Source organism: Bos taurus, chromosome X (assembly GCF_002263795.3).
Source record: "Bos taurus isolate L1 Dominette 01449 registration number 42190680 breed Hereford chromosome X, ARS-UCD2.0, whole genome shotgun sequence".
In the NCBI taxonomy this organism is placed as follows: Eukaryota; Metazoa; Chordata; class Mammalia; order Artiodactyla; family Bovidae; genus Bos; species Bos taurus.
Window position 1 is genome coordinate 119203327 of NC_037357.1, and position 19577 is coordinate 119222903.

Below are 19577 nucleotides of genomic sequence, written 5' to 3' on the forward strand. Positions count from 1 at the left end.
TGATAGTTCTCTAAGTACCTTATAGCAAGTTAGCAGTTTCCTTCTCTATATTACCTACATTTAAAACATTTTGAATTGTATCAAATGTATCTTCAAGGTATGCGTTTTTCTTTCCACCAATAAAAGATCCATGCACATACAAGAATGCATTACTCTTTCAATATAATGCTGGACTTAATTTACTGTTTTGGAACGGATTTTTTAACTTTGTGAGAATGGCCTTGGGTGGTTTGCTTTTGCTTTGTCTCAGGCCAGAGAATGGCCCCTCTCCAGGTTTGGGCAGCAAGGATGTAAAAAAAAATTTTTTTTTTATAATATTTATTTATTTGGCTGTACAGGGTCTTAGTTGCAGCATGTGGGATCTAGTTCCCTGACCAGGGATCAAACCCAGGTCCCTTGCATTGGGAGCTCATGGTCTTAGCCACTGGACCAGCAGGGAAGTCCCAGGATGTAAAAATTTTGAACAATGAATCAGAATGTCTGTTTTGCCTCCTTTTTGTGTCCTATATTCTGAAACAATTTAAATAACAGGAATTACCTATTCCTTGAAATCTGGCAGAATGTATGAGTCTGTGGAAACTTCTGCAGAAGTAATTTTTTAATAACTTTGCTTCTTGATTACCAGTATTTTAAGGGTATCTGCTTTGTGTCAGGTAATTTGAAAAACTTTTATATATTTCCAGAAAAGCATCCATTTTCCTCGGCCATGTTAAATTTTCCTAGAAACACAATTTCAGGAGTTTTATGAGTGCAGCTATTTGCACTCCAAATCAGAAACACACAAACACACACATTATCTTTGGAGGTTACAAACAAAGAGTGAAATAGCAGAGCGAGCTTTCTAGGTCAGCCTGGAAATTGTTTGGATGACGTCAAAGCTAGTGTCCTCGTGTCCCCCATTTTCATGAGATGAACTTTACACTTCATTAGTTTTACTGGGTTGGCCAAAAACTTCGTTTGGGTTTTCTGTACAATGTTATGAAAAAACCCAAACGAATATTTTGGCCAACCGAATACATAGCATTCTCTTACAAAAAGGGTAACTCTGGCTGTGTTACCCCCCAGATTGCAGTGGGACAAGTGTGGAAGGCAGGAGTTGTTACAGGGCTATTCTAGGTGAGAGCCACTGGTGGCTGGGAGTAGGACAATAGCAGTGAAGATGGTGAGAACTGGTCAGATTGTGAAAATATCTTAACAGGAGAGACAAGAAGATTCACATATACAGTATACTTTCATCAGTAACATCGCACTATAGACAGATTCTCAACCAGGTACAACTTTTGCTGACAATCACTGTATGGGCTTCAGGTTCTATGAAAATACGGCCTGTTGTTTTCATATTTGTGTATTCCCATTTACAGTTAAGTACAGTGCTTTGCAAATTTATTGAAAGTCATGTGCATGTTTGAAATAGTTCTGACATGAGATTAATTACAATAAAATAGTCAACTCCAGAATTTCAGGTAGAAAGTGCTTATGTTAGACATAAAATCAATGTTTGAATTAAAATTTTGCTTCATTAAACTGTGTTTCTCATGCTATAATGCAACTTTTCAAAGTCAAGCAACTACGTAACATTAATATGCTTCCTCAAAACTTACAAACTTACGTTAACAACCAGAGTCAGAGCTTTTAAACTTCTACATATCAGCAGGTCCAACGCCCAAAAGAGCACAAGGCTACAACTGCAGCATCAAGTCCTACATTAAATGCAAATTTAAGAAAAGTAAACCAAAGAGTATTATCAGACTACCCAAACATAGTAAGAGTCTGTGTTATTTGATAAACCTCAACTCTCTAAATTTGTTTTTCAACACAGGGGAGCTTTAAAAAAATAACGCCTGGGCTCCATCCAAAGCCAATTAATACCAGAATCTCAGTGGAGCACTTTCCAACAAAACATAAAGATTCTCCAACAATTCTAGTATCAGCCCGTTAAGAACCACTGCTTCAACAAAATTTTATGAAAGATAAAATAAGCAAAAATTAAAATGCACAGCACAGGAAAAGTATAGAAAAAGGGAGAGTAAGTTAAAACCCAAAGGGCTCACCCTTTGCTACCTCCTCAAACTACCAAAGATTACTAATATTAGGATATACATCATAATCTTATCAATTAGGCTATTAAGATAAAATGTAAAATAAAGCCTGGAAAGATCTTTGCTACTTAACTAAAATCATCTGGTGTTTACAATACTTTCCAATGGGGGAAGGCTGTAGGGTTTCAGGCGTAAAGCAATGCAGAGACAATCGTAGGGCACCAGGTGGAGTAGCTGAAAACTTTGGGCTCTAGTTTCCTATACTCTAGTCCAGACAGGGAAAGGAGAGAAAGGCCATGTCCATGGAAACAAGTCCTCATGCCTGAAAGGATAATTTTATTTGAATCTACTTTCACTCAAAATTTTAAAAAATAAAGCAACATAAAATATGGGGAAAGGGAAGTTGGTCTTTGAGAATTTGCACGTTTTTACTGCTACAACAATCCTTCAAACCTGGAGCTACTCAAAGATGAATCATGAAAAATAAGAACAAAGACTTTATTTCAAACAGATTCAGTGGTATGTCTACTACAGCAAAGTCTGGTTGTAGCAAACAGTTTCCTTTCAAATCTGCACTGATGTATAAATTAGACATTATTTGGGAATGATTAATTTCTGGTAAAATGTAGATTCAATCCAACATGATGCTAATTTCTATATTTATTGTAGGCTCTATTTCAGTACTAGAGGTTAAATTTTCATCACCAAAAAATGAGAATAATCTTACAGCTACTACTAAGGTAATGAGCTGTGAAATTATTTTCCCACTACTGTTCTGAAAATATACCCCTAGATTGTTAAGAGAAATTCCAACTTCATTCAGATCTGTTATTTAATTCTTCAGTCATCATCTACTGTCGGCTTGATTGTCACTCCTCTTCTTATTTGACCCCAACCAATTAAACTGCAAAATGAAAATAAAAGAAATCATGAATTTTATATCAGCTTCATTATCATTAGCACATAATCACATGACACAACTAGTTTTACTTGCCTATCTGCTCAAATGGAATGTTTCCAAAACCTGCCCCTCCAGAAAGAAAGCTCACACTATCTTTATAGACCCAGAGATGGGCTCTGGCCAGAAGGACTGACAGGAAAAGCAAACAGAAAGTTGCTACTATAAACATGCTCAACTTTGCAAATACACCTGCCCCTTCAGAACCACTAATGAAGAACATTCCAGTCCACCCAAGGAACCACGCTGACATACAAACCACTTCAGTCTGATTTTTTTTAATTCTTTTTTCCTCTTTGAAAAAAAAAAATTTTTTTTTTAATCGTTTGCAGCACTTCAACAGGTCACAATGGCTTTATCAAGACTTTAGCTGGTAAAGGAAATTAAGAGATGACCTAGAGGAGTAGATAATCTATAAACAGATTACTCTCAATAGCAGAGGGATTTCTGCTCCACCTCTGTTTCAATGTCTGCTCTAGTCAATGGCCAGGACAGATTGCTACCTAAATTGTAGGTTCCAGAACAGAACTTACCTAAGCATGGGTTAAAAACAACAAATCTAAAGAATATAAGGATCATTCAGACGTTCTCATTTCTTTTAATAATTTTAACATACTTGCTTATTTTTAAGCAACATCTAAAATTTCATTTGGACAGAATCCTCTTATAATATTAGTAGACACACAAAAAGATCATTCCTTTAAAAATACACTGGGAAAAAAAAAGGAAAAAAAAAGATAAATAAATAAAATACACTGGAAATCAGTGTGTCTATAACAGCAAAGAGTATAATCACATGAGAGTCAAATCAAGCAGGCATAAATCATCACAAAGCAGGATGATTTACTAAAAGTTTAACTCTGTCTCAATTACAAAGTAATAATTCAGATCTTCTGAACAGTACATGATTAGATCATCCTGAGGCATTGTGCCAGGGAAGCCTTAATAAGGGAGGTAGATAAGAAGAAACAAAAGCAAACCAAAGGTGATTTAAGTAATTATGTGGACAATCAGGACACAAAACAGTCTAATGTAGAAGGTTTATATGATACTAAGCAGGAGGAATTTAAAATGCGTTCAAGTAGACTTCCAGGAAGGTCCTGAATCAGAAAGTAGTGGGAAGTTACTAGAAATTACTGAATACTGCATGAAAAAATGTTTTAGGAAGACTAATTTTGACTGAATGCTTAAATAACAGTAGAAGAGGCATATTAGCAATCTTTTGCACTAACTTTTAAGTGTGAAATGATGATGGTATGGGCTACAAAGAGGTCACACAGAATAGAAAGGAAAGGGTAGATTTAGTAACTAACCAGGAAAAGAGGAGAGAGAGGAGGCAACAATATGTGTCTGTCTCCAAGTTCTATCCACTCAAAGGGCCCTAAAGAAACAGCACCTTTGGAGAAGTGAGCACCCCTAGCACCCAAATCTTCATTTCTAACACCATTTCCCACTAAGAGGAATCAGGGCTCCCTGGAGAAACGGCCAATTCTAAACTGGAGCAGGAGAGAGACACAAGGTGACTTCAGAACAACCTGTGCCAGAAAGTAAGGAACTATTAAAAAACAAACCCAACAGAGACATACTGAAGCTTGCGCAGCTTTCAAATTGTCCATGGGGTTGTGATTTGCTTCAGAAAGCAAAGTAGAGGGTTTACCTTCTGGGAAGACAAAAGTCATTTTCTCTGAAAAGCTCTCTTATATAGTTGGCTTTTGCATCCTCCAGAAATAGGAGGGCAAGGATCGATGCCTCCTGAGTCTGGGTTTCAGTTGAAGTAGAGCGAATACAGTGGCTATTCCCCAAAAGTCCACAGTGGGGTGTAGTTATCTCCAGAATACATTACTGTTAATTTAGCATGGGTTTTGTGACAGTCATAGAGATGGATCCCTTAATAAAATAATAGGTTAAAAAAAATGGGGAAATATCAACAGGATATAGGAGCCAGTTTGTCTCCTGGACAAATTCTAGACATCAATATAAGTAAGGACAGTAATGAATCAGTAAGGGCCTGCTGAATAAAATAGGACTCCATGAATGCATATTATAACTAGGTAAGTAAATAATGGGGAAGAAAGAATGTCAAATGACAAATGATGAGTGGCAGAGTTAGAGTTTGGGGGGATGGGTAATCACCATTTTGTAATCACTATAATCAAGCTCAATTCAGACAAAAATCATCAGTGGATGCTAAGCTAAATCCCTCCCCTGGAGGGGAGGGGAGGGGAGGGTGTGATAAGGAACAGACTATTTACATAGGTTTTCCCCCCAAAGAATACTAATTCACAAGCGTAGAGTAACTATAGGGTGGAGAAACTGGCCAATGCCTTGCCTGTATGATCAAAATTAACCTCAACAAGGAGCAATCAGATATCATGTGTCTCTAGTTATGACTCCCCGAGGAGACATCACCACCTACCTGAAAATATTCTAACCAAGAATACATAACCTGAACCTAATCTTAGGAAACATCAAATAAACCCAAAAGGAGGAACAATCTAGAAAGTAACTCGCTTGTATTCTTCAAAATTGCCACTGACAAGTAAGACAAGGAAAGGCTGAGGAAATTCCAAATTAAGAGATCAAAGAGCCATGAACACTAAATGCAGTGCATGACCCTAGACAGGAAGGAGACAGAGGACATTATCAGAACAAGTGATAAAACTGACTGTAGACTTTAGTATTTTAACAATGTTAAGCGTCTTGAAAGTTAAAGTGAAGTCGCTCAGTTGTGTCCGACTCTTTGCAACCCCATGGACTGTAGCCTACCAAGCTCCTCTGTCCATGGGATTTTCCAGGCAATAGTACTGTAGTGGATTGTCGTTTCCTCCTCCAGAGGATCTTCCCGACCCAGGGATTGAACCCGGGTCTCCCGCACTGCAGGCAGACGCTTTACCGTCTAAGCCACCAGGGAAGTCCTTAAGCTTCTTGAAGTGGTTATATAAGATAATATTGTTTTCAAGAAATATACACCAAAGTATTAAGAGATAAAGAGGCAACCTATTTCTCAAAAAAAGGTTCAGAAAAGGGTATTAAACCTAAATTCATTGGTTTTTGCATAGGTTGTATCTATCACAAATCAGGCCTAGAAATACAGATTTCAAAATCATCCGAATAAGCAGTTGAGAATTAAAGCCATGGTACAATAACCGTTGCCTTCAAGGTAAAGTGTGTTTGTGAGTGTGTTAAGTAAACTGTGTTTTTTTATTAGACACTGACAAAGGCTAATAAACTTACCGCCAGTGTTTCTCAACTCTTCGGCTAAGTGCAATCTTTTCTCCTACTTCTGTGCACACAGGATTAGTCAAGACGATTTTACCCAAATCAGCCTTGACTGCACTAACTCTTCCTCCTGTCGACAGGGATCCTATATTCACCATAAGCACTTCATTCTTAGACAGCTTTTGTACCTAAGGAAATCAAGTGGTGAAAAATAACCCCCCAAATCAAGAAGATGCTTTCCAAATAACTGCTTATTTTTCTACCACCTTACCAACAAAAGACATCAGCTATTTTTCATCTCTGCCAACCTGATTTCAGTTAAGACTTTTAAGAAGAACATACAGATAACAGGAATTATGTCATTGTTATACAGGACATACTGTTTCCCGTTGTTTTACTTTAGACTGCCATATGCAAGTTCTTGGTTTTCGGGAAGTCAAATTTATTTACCTTCTCTCTTTTCTTAATCCTATCTTAACTAAAAAGTATGAACCTCAAAACTGGTCTTAACGTCACTGGCACTCCAAGTACTTACTTTCGCTGCTTTCTTGTCTCCTTCAGTGCGAACACCTAGAAGCCTTCTAAGCAGGAAATAGGAAATTTCCAATTCTGTGAAGATCTCAGGTAAAGCTCCAACCGCACCAAGTACTTGCCCCACCATTCTGTCAGCCCGGCACAAAGTGGGGTCAATTTTTGTTCCAACTCCTGATCCAAAATAAGATATATATGGTCCAACATTTTATTTCCTATAAAGCTGTTTACCCAAAAAACTTATTCAAACTAGTACAGCACATACCTACCTACACATTTTAATATACAACTTATATTTTCATACTAATTTATTGGCTACATAGGTGTGACAATAGTTATCTGAAGGAAGAGAATTGTAAACTCACAGGTTAGTTGGGTATTTGAGGACGAGTCTCTTGATTTAAATTGTAAGCAAAGGACAAACAGAGATAACAGCCTAAATAAAAAATGAATCTGAATATCCTTAATGAAGGCTGAAACAATACAAAATTCATGAGTAGTTTACAGGATGTTTACCCGCCATTTTTCCCCGAAAGAATGATCAAAAAGACAGCTTAAAGATTTTACGTGATTCCTGGGATTGATTTCAAAATATCTTAGTTGCATGTCTTTCATGGAGGAGAGAAGATATAAAGATGAGGCAAGAATGGTCAAGTATTGGGAATTCCCTGGCGGTTCAGTGGTTAGGAACTGGCACTCTCACTGCTGTAGACCTAGGTTCGATCCCTGGTTGGAGAACCAAGATCCTGCAAGCCATGTAGCACGTCCCCACTAAAAAACAACTGTAAAGTATTGATAATCTTTGAAGTTGCATGGTGGCTACATGACCACATGTTACACTATTCTCTGTACTTTTATGTTTGAAAAGTTCCGTAAGTTAAATTTTAAAAGTCCCAAGAATTTCCTTATTTACAAAACAAATAAAAAGGATAAAATTATACACAACAAACTCCTAATTACAAAATAGAAAAATGAATTAAATAGCCAAACATCAGAGAACAAAAAGACGAACTCCTTCACACCAAACATTTTCTTTAATCCAAAAGTTACTAACACCTCTGACGAATTCTCACTGTATCTTGCCTTTTTCTGGGTATCAGGTAATACGTTACTGTACGAGACCAGGAAACCCATATGTTATTTCAGTAACAGCAAGATAATGGAAGTTATCATCTTTAATTCCCACCTCAGTGTTTAACTATGATCTACCATGATTTAATTGACATTTGTGGGTAACTCTCCATTTGAAAATCATACAAAAACAACAAAAAAACCACACTACCCCAAAACCATGTTTAAAAAAAACCTGCGGTTAGGTATTTTTAGATTTTAGGCCATAAAATTTACTTTGGTACTGCTAAAAAGGAGCTACTTTAAAAATTAAACCAAAATTCTTGCTTAAAAATAATTTTCACAAACATACGAAATCATCATATGACCTAAAATCAACAGCTTAACCACATATACATTCCCCTACCCTGCTCAATCATTAAACATCAAATGCTGATTCTTGTTGATGTTTGACAGAAAAGAGCAAAATTCTGTAAAGTAATTATCCTTCAAAAAGTAAAGAAATAAAGTGGCAAACAAAAAACCCCATAGGGATGAGAGGAAAAGCCTTACCAATAAGACCTCCTGGGGCAGCATACTGAAGATCATTATGCTCTGCGAAAAGCGATACAATTTTGGAAAAGATAGGTTTACACATGAGTTTTCCTTCACTGTCTTTGGAAACAATACCAGGTCTGACTTCTATCTCCTGGCCCACCTGTAAAAATATAAATTAATAATTAGAATTTGTGGGACAACACCATTTTCATTACATATGAAAAGTTCTAACAGGAAGACCACAAAACTGAAAAGTCATCCTTATTTCAAAGATCACTATTAAAAAAAAAAGATGTGGACGAGATCTTCAAATTCAGAACCATCCAAATGTTTTGAACAAACCTATCATATAGGCCTATCGCCAATTTAAATGTGCTTCATATTCATAGAAGCCTATGAAGTTTGAGGTCAAACACACTCAAAAGATATACTAGTAAACAAATAAATCTACATCAAGTACTAGACACCACGAAGAAAAAAATTATTTTTCAATTTGGAGTGTCTATACTATTCTCCTACTTAGGACAAGAGAAAAAATAAAGCAAAAACACAACAATCAAAATCCAGTTTACCTTTAATACTCCTTTTAGAATACTACCACCAGCTACACCCCCCTTAAGGTCATCAACTTCACAGCCAGGTTTGTTGACATCAAAGGATCTAATAACTAAAAGAAAACAAAACAAATTAAAGCCAATTCTATTCACTTTAACTTCAGAAAAATTTATTTTTTTGTAAGTTAACTTTTCTTAAATAGTAGACACATAAAATTTATACAAGGAGACTCTGTCACAAAGTCTAATATTATTGCAGCTAAGTATACTGCAATTTTAATTATGCTGGAAAAAGTAGAAATAACTTAAAAGTACATTGATAGGAGGCATATTATGGTACACCCATAGTATGGAGTATCATGCAGCTGTTAAAAAAAAGACTATTAGACGGGAGAATAGTTTGAGAGAGAATGGATACATGTGTATGTATGGCTGAGTCCCTCTGCTGTCCACCTGAAACTATTACAACATTGTTGATTAGCTATACCCCAATATAAAATTAAAAGCTGAAAAAAAAAAAAAGAATGTTAGAGTATATGTAATAATGTAGAAGGATAACCTTCATCTGTTGTTCAGAAAAAAAGAAAAGACTAGTTATGCATAGCATGATCCCACTTTCACATACAAAAACTGAAACAAGAAACGCATTATGTTTATAAAGGTGCACAAACAGTACACACCAATTGTTAACTGTAACTTCAGGGCTAAGGGGTGAGGCAGGCATCGTGGACCTTTCTGGTCATATACTTTATATGACTTCTGCAACCAAGATTTAGTTTCAAAACTTCAAAACAACCCTAGGACTATGTGACCTGCACTTTAGTCCTGAGAGCAGGAACCATTAACAAGGGGTACTCATTACAATAATCCAAGAGAACCCTGCCCACAACACACAGAAAGGGCTGGGGGGCACCTAGTGAAGCTTCAGAGGGTTCAAATGTCTGCTGTGAAAAGGTTCCACCATCTGTGTAGAAACCACGAGTTTAAATTATCAAATTATACTAATATTGATACCACAAACTTAAAAAAATGAGAGAGATGAATATCTTCATTAATGGTACAATGAAATCATTTGTCTGGAAGTCCTAATATCCTGTTTCTAACTAAAACATAATTCCATAAGGCATACTTTATTGTTCCATCTTGATCATGTAACATAACATACACCAAGCACAAAAAGGCTAAAAGTTATGTCTGTATTCAGGACTCTCATCCAGTAATGCAATCTAACTCTGCTAATACAATCTCAGAATTAACTGACTTCAAAAAAAAGTTTTTTATGGAGACTGTAATTTATTATCACCTCTGCAGAAATCATTGGTGATTCCCTTAAAGAGGAATCAGCAATGTGGGAAAGATCAAATAAAAATCCTATTACTTACCAATAAGTCTGGGTTCTGAAGTAAAGTCTCTTGGGGGTACTGGAATTTTCTTTACTATGTACTCACAGACAACTTCAATATTGTATTTTAGCTGAGCAGAAATTGGGATAATAGGAGCGCCTTCTGCTACTGTACCTATAAGACAAAATTTTCAAAAGATCAAAATTCTTCAGTTTTATAGAACTTGTTCTTTATATAAAATGATGCCTAAATAGGCATCATTTATTAAAATAGGCATCATTATTAAAATGATGTCTAAATATACCCACATATACCCACAGCAACAGGCAGAAAATGGTAATTCTTTTCAGAAAAGTGTCAGTATTCTATGTTTGTTTTTACTCCTGAAAATGAACACTATTGCATTCAAGGGGGAAACACTCAAATTTTACTAATAGATATTTAATATACCAAAATAATAAAACTGTTTAAAGGATTAAAATACTTAACACTCCTGGGAAAGACCATTTTACTAGTTGAAAGGTTTCTTTAGTTCAGTTCAGTTGCTCAGTCGTGTCCAACTCTTTGCGACCCCATGAACCGCAGCACACCAGGCCTCCCTGTCCATTATCAACTCCCAGAGTCCACTCAAACACATGTCCATTGAGTCGGTGATGCCATCCAACCATCTCATCCTGTTGTCCCCTTCTCCTCCTGCCCTCCGTCTTTCCCAGCATCAGGGTCTTTTCAAATGAGTCAGCTCTTTGCATCAGGTGGCCAAAGTACTGGAGCTTCAGCTTCAACATCAGTCCTTCCAATGAACACCCAGGACTGGTCTCCTTTAGGATAGACTGGTTGGACCTCCTTTCTAATAACATGCAACTGACCTCCCAATAAATGTCAAAACAAAATTACAGTCTCTTGCTAATCAAAGACTAAATGGCATACATAATATCTGCTCCTTATTAATTAAATGTCTAACAGGTTCATGAAAGAAATGTAGCCACAATGAGGCTTTGATCAAAATGAGACCTTTTTTGTTATGAGAAAACTGGACGCAGAAGAAGTCAACCTTTCTCACAAGAAAAACAAGGCTAAGAGAGAATCTAATGTCAACAATAAGATGTCTTCCCTGAAATGAAAAACACCATGCCATTGAAGGAAAGGAACACTAAAGATAAATCACTATCAGTTCCAATTCTAAAAGTAGCTACTCAGTAAGGATAGTGTAAGACTGAAGTTTTTTTATGGATTTTAAAAAATATTTTTTGCCCATGCCACAGAGCTTGTGAGATCTGTTTCCCAATTGAGGGATTGAATCAGTGCCCTCGGAGTGAAAGCAGAGTCCTAACCAGTGGACTGCCAGGGAATTCCCAAGACCAAAGTTTTGTTTTTTTTTTTTTAAAGCTTTTGTTTATTTTACCATCACTGAGGAAGATTTTTATTAGGTATTATGGCTTCTTACCTTGAACAAATGCAAGGATCTGTTCATACTGTTCTTTAGCCTGGCTTTCTTTTACCAAATCAATTTTATTTTGTAGAATCAAAATATGCTTCAGTTTCATGATTTCTATAGCAGCCAAGTGTTCAGATGTCTGAGGCTGAGGACAAGACTCATTACCAGCTAGATGATAAAGAATAAAAAAGATGCATAAGAATTAGCTAGAACTATCTATCAGAATAGGAAAATCCATAAGAGGCAGATTAGTAGTTGCCAGGGAGTGGAGGAAAGGGGGATTAGAGTGACTTCTTAATGGGCACAGGGTTTCCTTCTAGGGAGACAAAAATGTTCTGGAACTCAATAGCACTGATTCTTATAAAACACTGTAAATGTACTTCGTATCACCAAATTGTATACTTTAAATAGCTATACTGCTAACTTTTATGCTATGTGTATTATACTATTAAAAAAAAAAAACAAAACACCTAGCTGACATCTAAAAAATGAAATGCTTGAATGCCCTAACCCTATTCAAAGCAGAAGTCCTGGATTGTTGCCAAGCATTCAACTTTTGCCCCTGCTCCACCCCTTGTGCCTGCATTCACTGGAGTCTCCTGATTATCAGATTCTCTTTCCTGGTCTTAAGCCAGTAACCTAAGAATCCACAAGTTTGGCATTTCAGGGTCTGCCCTTGGCTTTTGCTCAAGCATAAGGTATAGCCCCCTGGCTGTATCCAGTTTTAGAGATGCTCTGACCTGGACAAGCTCTTGAGAGACGGGGAGTAATTTAGGGAAGACACTTAACACAGTCCATGAATTTCAACTACTATCAGAGGCTACTCCCTAACAAATAGAGGAAAGAACACTAAAAATAACCATTGGTGTTATCAAGAAGTAGGTATGTTTTGCTGGATACTCCAACGACCATCCTCCCTAAGTTGTGATGTTTAGGTGTCTTATACTCTATCCACTCAGCCTACTTTAAAAAATTATATCCCATAGCAACAAAATAAGCTCACATAAGGTGGCACAACCCCAGACTTGAAAATCGCAGTTCATCTACTAGACTTCAGCACTTATTATAAATGAAATTTGGATCTAATAAAACCATTATATACCAATGTTGTAGTAAACAGTTCAAAGATGCTCACACAAAAAAATTTAAAACTAAAATAATAAATCATTTCATGGACCCAGACTTTTGATAGCTGGAAGACAAGGATGTCATACTGGTTGACATGTTAGTTCTCATTCCTGTCACCTTTAGATACTGGATGTAGTCCTTAAAGGCCTTAGTTTTCCTTTAAGTATTCCATCTTGGATTTGCTCCACAGTGATTTGTTGGAACCAATTCTGATGTATTTACCTATCAACAGAAGAGCGGCATCCATCACTGCGGCACCGTTCAGCATAGTAGCCATCAGAATATCATGGCCAGGACAGTCAACAAAGGAAACATGCCTAACAAAGTAAAAAATAACCATCAATCCTAAGATCAATCAATACATCAACATTTGAGTTAGATTCCCTAAAATTAAACCCCTTGAAGTATAGAATGTCAATACTGCATAAAAATATGCAAATAATTATTTCTGTAAAGTCAAGCAGTTTCAGGACTTGGTGTTTCTAGACTTTAGAAATAAGATCACCTACTGGCTCAATTATACTTCAGAAAGAAACAAGAATTTCACTGAAACAGATCAGATTTGTAATTAACAGATCTATGGTTACCAACAGTGGGGTTGGGGGAAGAAGGAATCAGATGAAAGCAGTCACAAACTTTTTTAAGATAAAGAAGTAGCAGGGGCATAACATACAATACAATAAATATAGTTACCACCACTATATGTCATACATGAAAGTTGTTAACAATAAATCCTGAGTCTTCATCACAAGGAAAGATATTTTTTTCTATTTAAGTTTATATCTATATGAGATGATGGATGGTCACTAAACTTACTGTGAAAATCATTTCAAAATGTATGTCAAATTATTATGCTGTATACCTTAAAGCTTATTACAGTGCTGTATGCTGATTATATCTCAATAAAACTGGAGGGAAAAATATAAAATATGAAAGAACAAAAATTACCTATTGGCTAAGAGTAAAATCACTGCAGATCATTACAAAGCAAATGAAATTAGTTATGTATAGAAATAACTGAAGAAACACAAACTCCCAAATCCAATCAAAGAAAATATGGTATAAAGTAAATACCTGGGAATGTCATTGATTTGAAAGCTAAAACTGTTAACAGAATGGGTAGTGCTATCTGAAAAAATTTGCCAAAAACTTCTCCAGCATCTTGAAAAGCTGGAAATGCCAATCAGAAGTAGAGATGGCAGCACTATCTTAACAAAACTATGCTACTCATTCGGAACCATTATTTTTAATAGCTGTATACTCACACTCATAATCTAAAATAGGGGCACCAAACTGCCCCATTGTCATAACCACTCATGCACATCACGACTGCTTTCCTAACACAAGAGCAGAAATAAGTAATTCAAAAGAGAATCTGTGACCTGCAAAGCTGAAAATACTTATTATTGGGCCCTCTCCAGGACAAGTTTGCTGATAAGGGCCACAAGTAGGGTGAGGCAAGTGAGGCACTAAACACGCATGCAAAATTTAAGGGTATACCCAAAAAGCCAGTAATCAAAACAAAGAATATTTAAGTACTTAAAAAAATTTATACAAGAAAATCCAAGATGAATAAAATACGAAAAACTTACTGAAAACAGGATCAGCAACGATGTCATGCCAAAAGCAAAACAAACAAAAAATCCAGTGATAATGAAAAGAAAATAACAGTAATTTGAGCCTCTCTTTATTTTACTTTAGGAATTCCCTAAATTCCTAAATTCCAGTGGTTAGGACTCCAAGCTTTCACTGCAGGGGGCCCAGGCTCGATCCCTGATCACAAGGCATATGGCACGCCCCCCAAAATTTTTAATTTAAAAGTAAATAAATAACACTGTTTACTTTGATTGTTGTTGTTTATTTGCTAACTCATGTTCCCTCTTGTGACGTCATGGACCATAGCCCGATAGGCTGCTCTGTTCATGGAATTTCCCAAGCAAGATTACTGGACAGGGTTGCCATTTTCTTCTCCAAGATTCTTCCCACCCAGGGACAGAACCTGCATCTCCTGCATTGCAAGTGGATTCTTTACTGCTGAGCAACCTGGGAAGCCCTTATCTTCATCTTGATTACCAGGCCTGATTTTTTTCTTAAAGCATTCTCCCTCGCCTCAAACTCTGAGTTTCATTCACCTCTTCCTAGTCCCAGCTCTGCCTCGATCTACAACTTCCTTGTGGACATCCCCAATCACCATAAACATCACCAGGTGGATATCAGTATCCTCTGATAAAGAATATATAATCATATTCAGAAAATAAATGGGTTACAAGTCCTTGTATTTAAGAGAGGGGATTAAGAATGGCTTTGTTCCTTTATCTAAGACACAAAACCAACACTGTTTAAGAGAAATTTAGGAAACCTGGCAAAAAGAATCCCTTAAATCCAATGAGCTGTGTTTCTGTCTCATTTTGCTTATGTGATACTTTTCCTTTGGAGCACTTACACATATGTGTCTTAAGGTAGTTTTAAATACTTGACTTTTCAAATTACTGTCATTATGGACCAGAAAAACAAAATAATGGAAAAATAAAGCCATTCAACAATTAGGTTCATTGTTTAACATCTCAATTAAGTATCTCAAAAAGTACAAACCACACAACAACAAAATATGAAATGTTAAGTCAAAAAAGGTCACCTGACTAATTTGAAGTTCCCTTTGGTCCCTGGAATGTCTGTAGGAAACTCATCAGGTGTGCTACTTCCACAGGATCTATAACATTCTGGCCGAGGACAACTTGGGTCATCAAGTTTATAAATCTAAAAGTTTCAATGAGACAAGACTTGGATTTGTTATCTGCACACTCAACAATTAAAGTTGAGTTTTTCATTTCACTGTACACAGCTCACCTTAGCATTAGCATAGCCAAGTTTGATTGTAATATTTCTTTCCAGTTCATTTTTGAAACGGACAGTGTGGACTCCAGAAATAGCTTTTACAACTGTAGATTTCCCATGAGCTACGTGACCAATTGTACCTACAAAGTACAAAAAATTAATTCAAGTGCATTCAGTTACACCACATATTTTTTCAATTTTAGAGTAGAAAACCCAAAGCCATAACTCACTGTCAATATCACTGTAAAACCAAGAGTGACTGATTTTTCCTCCTACATATCCCTGATTACAAAAACTCATGATGATACAGGACTGAAGAGAACTTTCCATGTGACAACCTTGTTTTAAACCATACTGAGCATAATAAAAGCTATCTATCTTTAATCACAGAAAACAGTGCCTTCATTTAAAATAAACACTTGTAAAAAAATGCATGAAACTTTGTATATCAAGGAACTTTTCAGCATTTTCAGAGCGAAGTAAGTATGAAGAGCCCTGACACACAAAAAAGGAATCCATGGAAACACGAAAAAAACTCAGGTATGATTATAGTAATGCTATTAAGGCTAGTACATATCTTACAACTTTTTTAAGAATCTCAAGGTAGAGCCTTACTTTTAAGGAAGTTTTACTGTTTTTGTACAGACTCTCAAATACCCCAAATTTACACTCAGTCAACATAACTTCTCCTCCAAAGTTCCAGGTGCCAATTAAGGGGGAAAAAAAACCCACCCTAATTATAGCTTATGCACATATCAAACAAACTTTCACAAACTCTGCTCTTGCAACATCCTTGTGTGGCAAGTACAATCACATTTCCCCTCTTCTTTACTAGATGACTACATATCACCTTATGCTATTAAAAGTTTTCTTTAAGTCTCTACCTTTTCTTCTCACCTAGTCTATAAGCTAGACATAGGCAACAGGGGCCTCCCACCAAAAATCTAGCAGATGCATTGCTCCCGAGAGCTCAACGTCTATTTCTCGAATATCTGCATCTTCATGTAATTCAGGTACTTACACAAAGGCAAAGATTAAAATTATTTGCTGGAAATCAATCAAATCTCCAAGTTATTCTTATCTCACCTATATTAATTGTGGCTTGTCTGCTGATAACTTCATGTGAAAGTGGCGTCAACTTGGAAACATCCTGCAATCAAACATTTCTATGTTAAATCACTGTACATAAGATGAATCAGAATTTTGACTTTACATTGTTACCTACAGCTCGCTACCATTTGAATAGCCCTCTTCTACTTTTAAAGCGCTTTTCCTGTACAATCTTGCATTCTGGAAAGCACTAAAAGTCCTTCATCCTTACACACTGATTATGGGAGATGTAGAGGCTTTGGGTCCCCCAACCTTGAGAGCATTAGCACTAAGGAATGTGTAGATACTCCTTTCTCAAAACTTCCAAAATGAAGAGCCTTAATGACACTTAACACTAAGTTTCTAGCCAAATCATTCGGGAGGTTCGGGGCCCCACGACCGCACAGCCCCATGCCCAGCTCCCTGACTGACAGAAGCGCGTGGGGCAGCGCGAGCGCGGCTTTGGGCGCCGGGCAGGTCTCCCTCCTAACTCATGCTCCTGACCGCCCGGCACCGCCTCGTTTCACAGCCTTGCGGGAGGCCCGGTCATCCCCACTCCTGAGCGCATAGCGCATACTTCCAGAGCCATGCCTTACCAAAGTGGCGAGATCTTGCCGAGAAAGGTGCGGCTGCCCTAAAGTCACACCAGCCTCGCCCCCCGCCATCTTGCCCGGAGAGGAAGGAAGTCGGCCGCGTCCCTGCCTGACCGCGCGCAGGACCCCTAGTGCAGGGCGGAGCAGCGGTGACGGGAGGGCTGGCTAGGGCCCAGGCCTGGGAGAGGAGGATGGCCGCAGCAGCGGAAGCCTCACTGTTTGGACTTGTCTCTTAATTAATTTGTATAGTGCCTGCCGGCAGGCTGACTGAAAAACACAAGGCCAAGTTTCGGGATCTACTCGCGGCAGATCTGTTGGATATTTGTGCAGGCAACGGTGCGGGCAGCCCCAATAAAGGCCCCTAACTAGGCGGGCGATGCCACCGAGGCGCGCGCTGACTAGGGTGAACTCACTTCCGGTTCCCTTAGGGATGGCCGAAAGTTTCCCGGAACCTGGGATTCTTATCTGGGGTGTGAGGATAGACTGTTGGAGTGTCCTTCTTTACCGATTTCTATAATTTAATAAGACGAGATCAGCCCCGGGTCCGTCTCGCCTGTGACGGAGTTCTTGGCCGCGAGGTGGCCGCGTACCGAGCTGGCGGGCGGTGAGGAGGGCGCCCTCAAGCGGATGTTTTGCGACCCAGAAATGGCAAAAGCAAAGTCTCTAACTTGTTCTCAGCGAGAGGTTTCTAGAGCCTGGGAGGTGGTCCATGGTGTTGGACTCCATGCTAATGGAGTTAGCACAGGATAGAAGCTAGGTGTCGTGAGAGCGCCCAAAGGTGTTTTGGTTTTTTAGTCGATCCGAATCTCTATTTTCTTTACTCTTTCTCCTTTCTAAATATTCATTGTTCTTTTCCTGCAGCTAATGAAAACTGAAGGTTTTCAAATGTCATTTTGCGAATACAGACCGTATTCAGCGGAAATTTGGAATCAATTTTTTTTTAATCCCAAGAACATAACAGTCTGTACACACATATTTTTTGGAAACCTTAAATATAAGAAAATATAATTAAAAGTCACTCTAAAATCAAAAGTAAAATTATTCTTTGGGGATTTGTTTAAAAAAAAAAACAGTGAAAAGCAAAGTGTAGTGAATGTACTAAAAGCTACTTAAAATCTCTTAATGTACTTGAAATTTTTTCTGTTAAAAGCTATTGCTTTTTTGTGTGACTTCCTGATTTTCAGTAAAATGTGCATATAATAACAATAAACTATTCTGTGTGAAAAAAAAGATCTGAGAAAGCCCATTTTTTCACTGGACCTATTACCAATAAATCGGTATTTTAAAATTTAAAGATTTTTGAGACTTTCTTAACCCCTTTTTCAATAAGGTTCATTTCTGTTTAAGCATTTCTACACTTTGTAAATTTTCTATCATGTACAGGTCTTCATTTCTAGCCAGAAAAATAGTGTAAGGAGAAATGAGTATGTATTTAGGTTATCTGTGGTCATTGACTATGTAAGCAAGATTACAATGAATATATGTGTTCTATCAGAGAAAGACAAATACCTCATGATACCACTTATATATGGAATCTAAAATAAGACTCAAATGAACTTAGCTATGAAACAGAATCACAGACATAAAGAACAGACTTCTGGTTGTCAAAAGGGAACAGGGTGTGGGGGAGGGATGGTTTGGGAGTTTGGGATTAAATGTGCACTATTATATAGAGAGTGGATGAACAACAAGGTCCTGTGTAGCACAGGAAACTATGTTCAATATCCTATGGTAAACCATGATGAAAAAGAATACGAAAAAAGTGGCTCAGTTGTAGAGTCCGCTTGCAATGCAGGAGACCCGGGTTCGATCCCTGGGTGGGGAAGATCCCTTGGAGAAGGAAATGGCAACCCACTCCAGTATTCTTGCCTGGAGAATCCATGAACAGAGGAACCTGGCAGGCTACAGTCCATGGGATCACAAGAGTCGGACACAACTGAGCGATTAAACCTACCTACCTATATGCTGCTGCTGCTGCTAAGTCGCTTCAGTCATGTCCGATTCTGTGTGACCCCATAGACGGCAGCCCACCAGGCTCCCCCATCTCTGGGATTCTCCAGGCAAGAACACTGGAGTGGGTTGCCATTTCCTTCTTCAATGCATGAAAGTGAAAAGGTAAAGTGAAGTCGCTCAGTCGTGTCCGACTCCTAGCGACCCCATGGACTGCAGCCTACCAGGCTCCTCCGTCCACGGGATTTTCCAGGCAGGAGTGCTGGAGTGGGGTGCCATTGCCTTCTCCGACCTA

At 37.8% G+C, this 19577-nt stretch overlaps 1 protein-coding gene across 1 annotated transcript; it reads right to left on the reverse strand.

Moving 5' to 3' along the window:
* Nucleotides 1-2523: 2523 nt before the first annotated feature.
* EIF2S3 (eukaryotic translation initiation factor 2 subunit gamma) lies at nucleotides 2524-17417 on the reverse strand. Its single transcript, NM_001046117.2, has 12 exons — nucleotides 17336-17417; nucleotides 16737-16800; nucleotides 15663-15790; nucleotides 15451-15572; nucleotides 13038-13132; nucleotides 11697-11855; nucleotides 10292-10426; nucleotides 8928-9022; nucleotides 8371-8515; nucleotides 6752-6921; nucleotides 6232-6404; nucleotides 2524-2943 (listed from the first exon to the last, which is right to left on the reverse strand). Exons 1-12 carry the CDS (start codon nucleotides 17402-17404, stop codon nucleotides 2880-2882), a joined length of 1419 nt encoding a protein of 472 aa, NP_001039582.1. The 5' UTR covers nucleotides 17405-17417; the 3' UTR covers nucleotides 2524-2879.
* Between the last annotated feature and the right edge of the window lie 2160 nt (nucleotides 17418-19577).

Bases quoted from the DNA above. Each gene is read 5' to 3' on its own strand.
- EIF2S3 (NM_001046117.2), bottom strand. From the start codon at position 17,404: ATGGCGGGGGGCGAGGCTGGTGTGACTTTAGGGCAGCCGCACCTTTCT. The intron at 11,856-13,037 runs GTAAATACATCA...TTTATCATCTAG, and splicing joins TGCCGCTCTTCTGTTGATAG to CTGGTAATGAGTCTTGTCCT. The intron at 9,023-10,291 runs GTAAGTAATAGG...GTTTTCTTTTAG, and splicing joins TTCAGAACCCAGACTTATTG to TTATTAGATCCTTTGATGTC.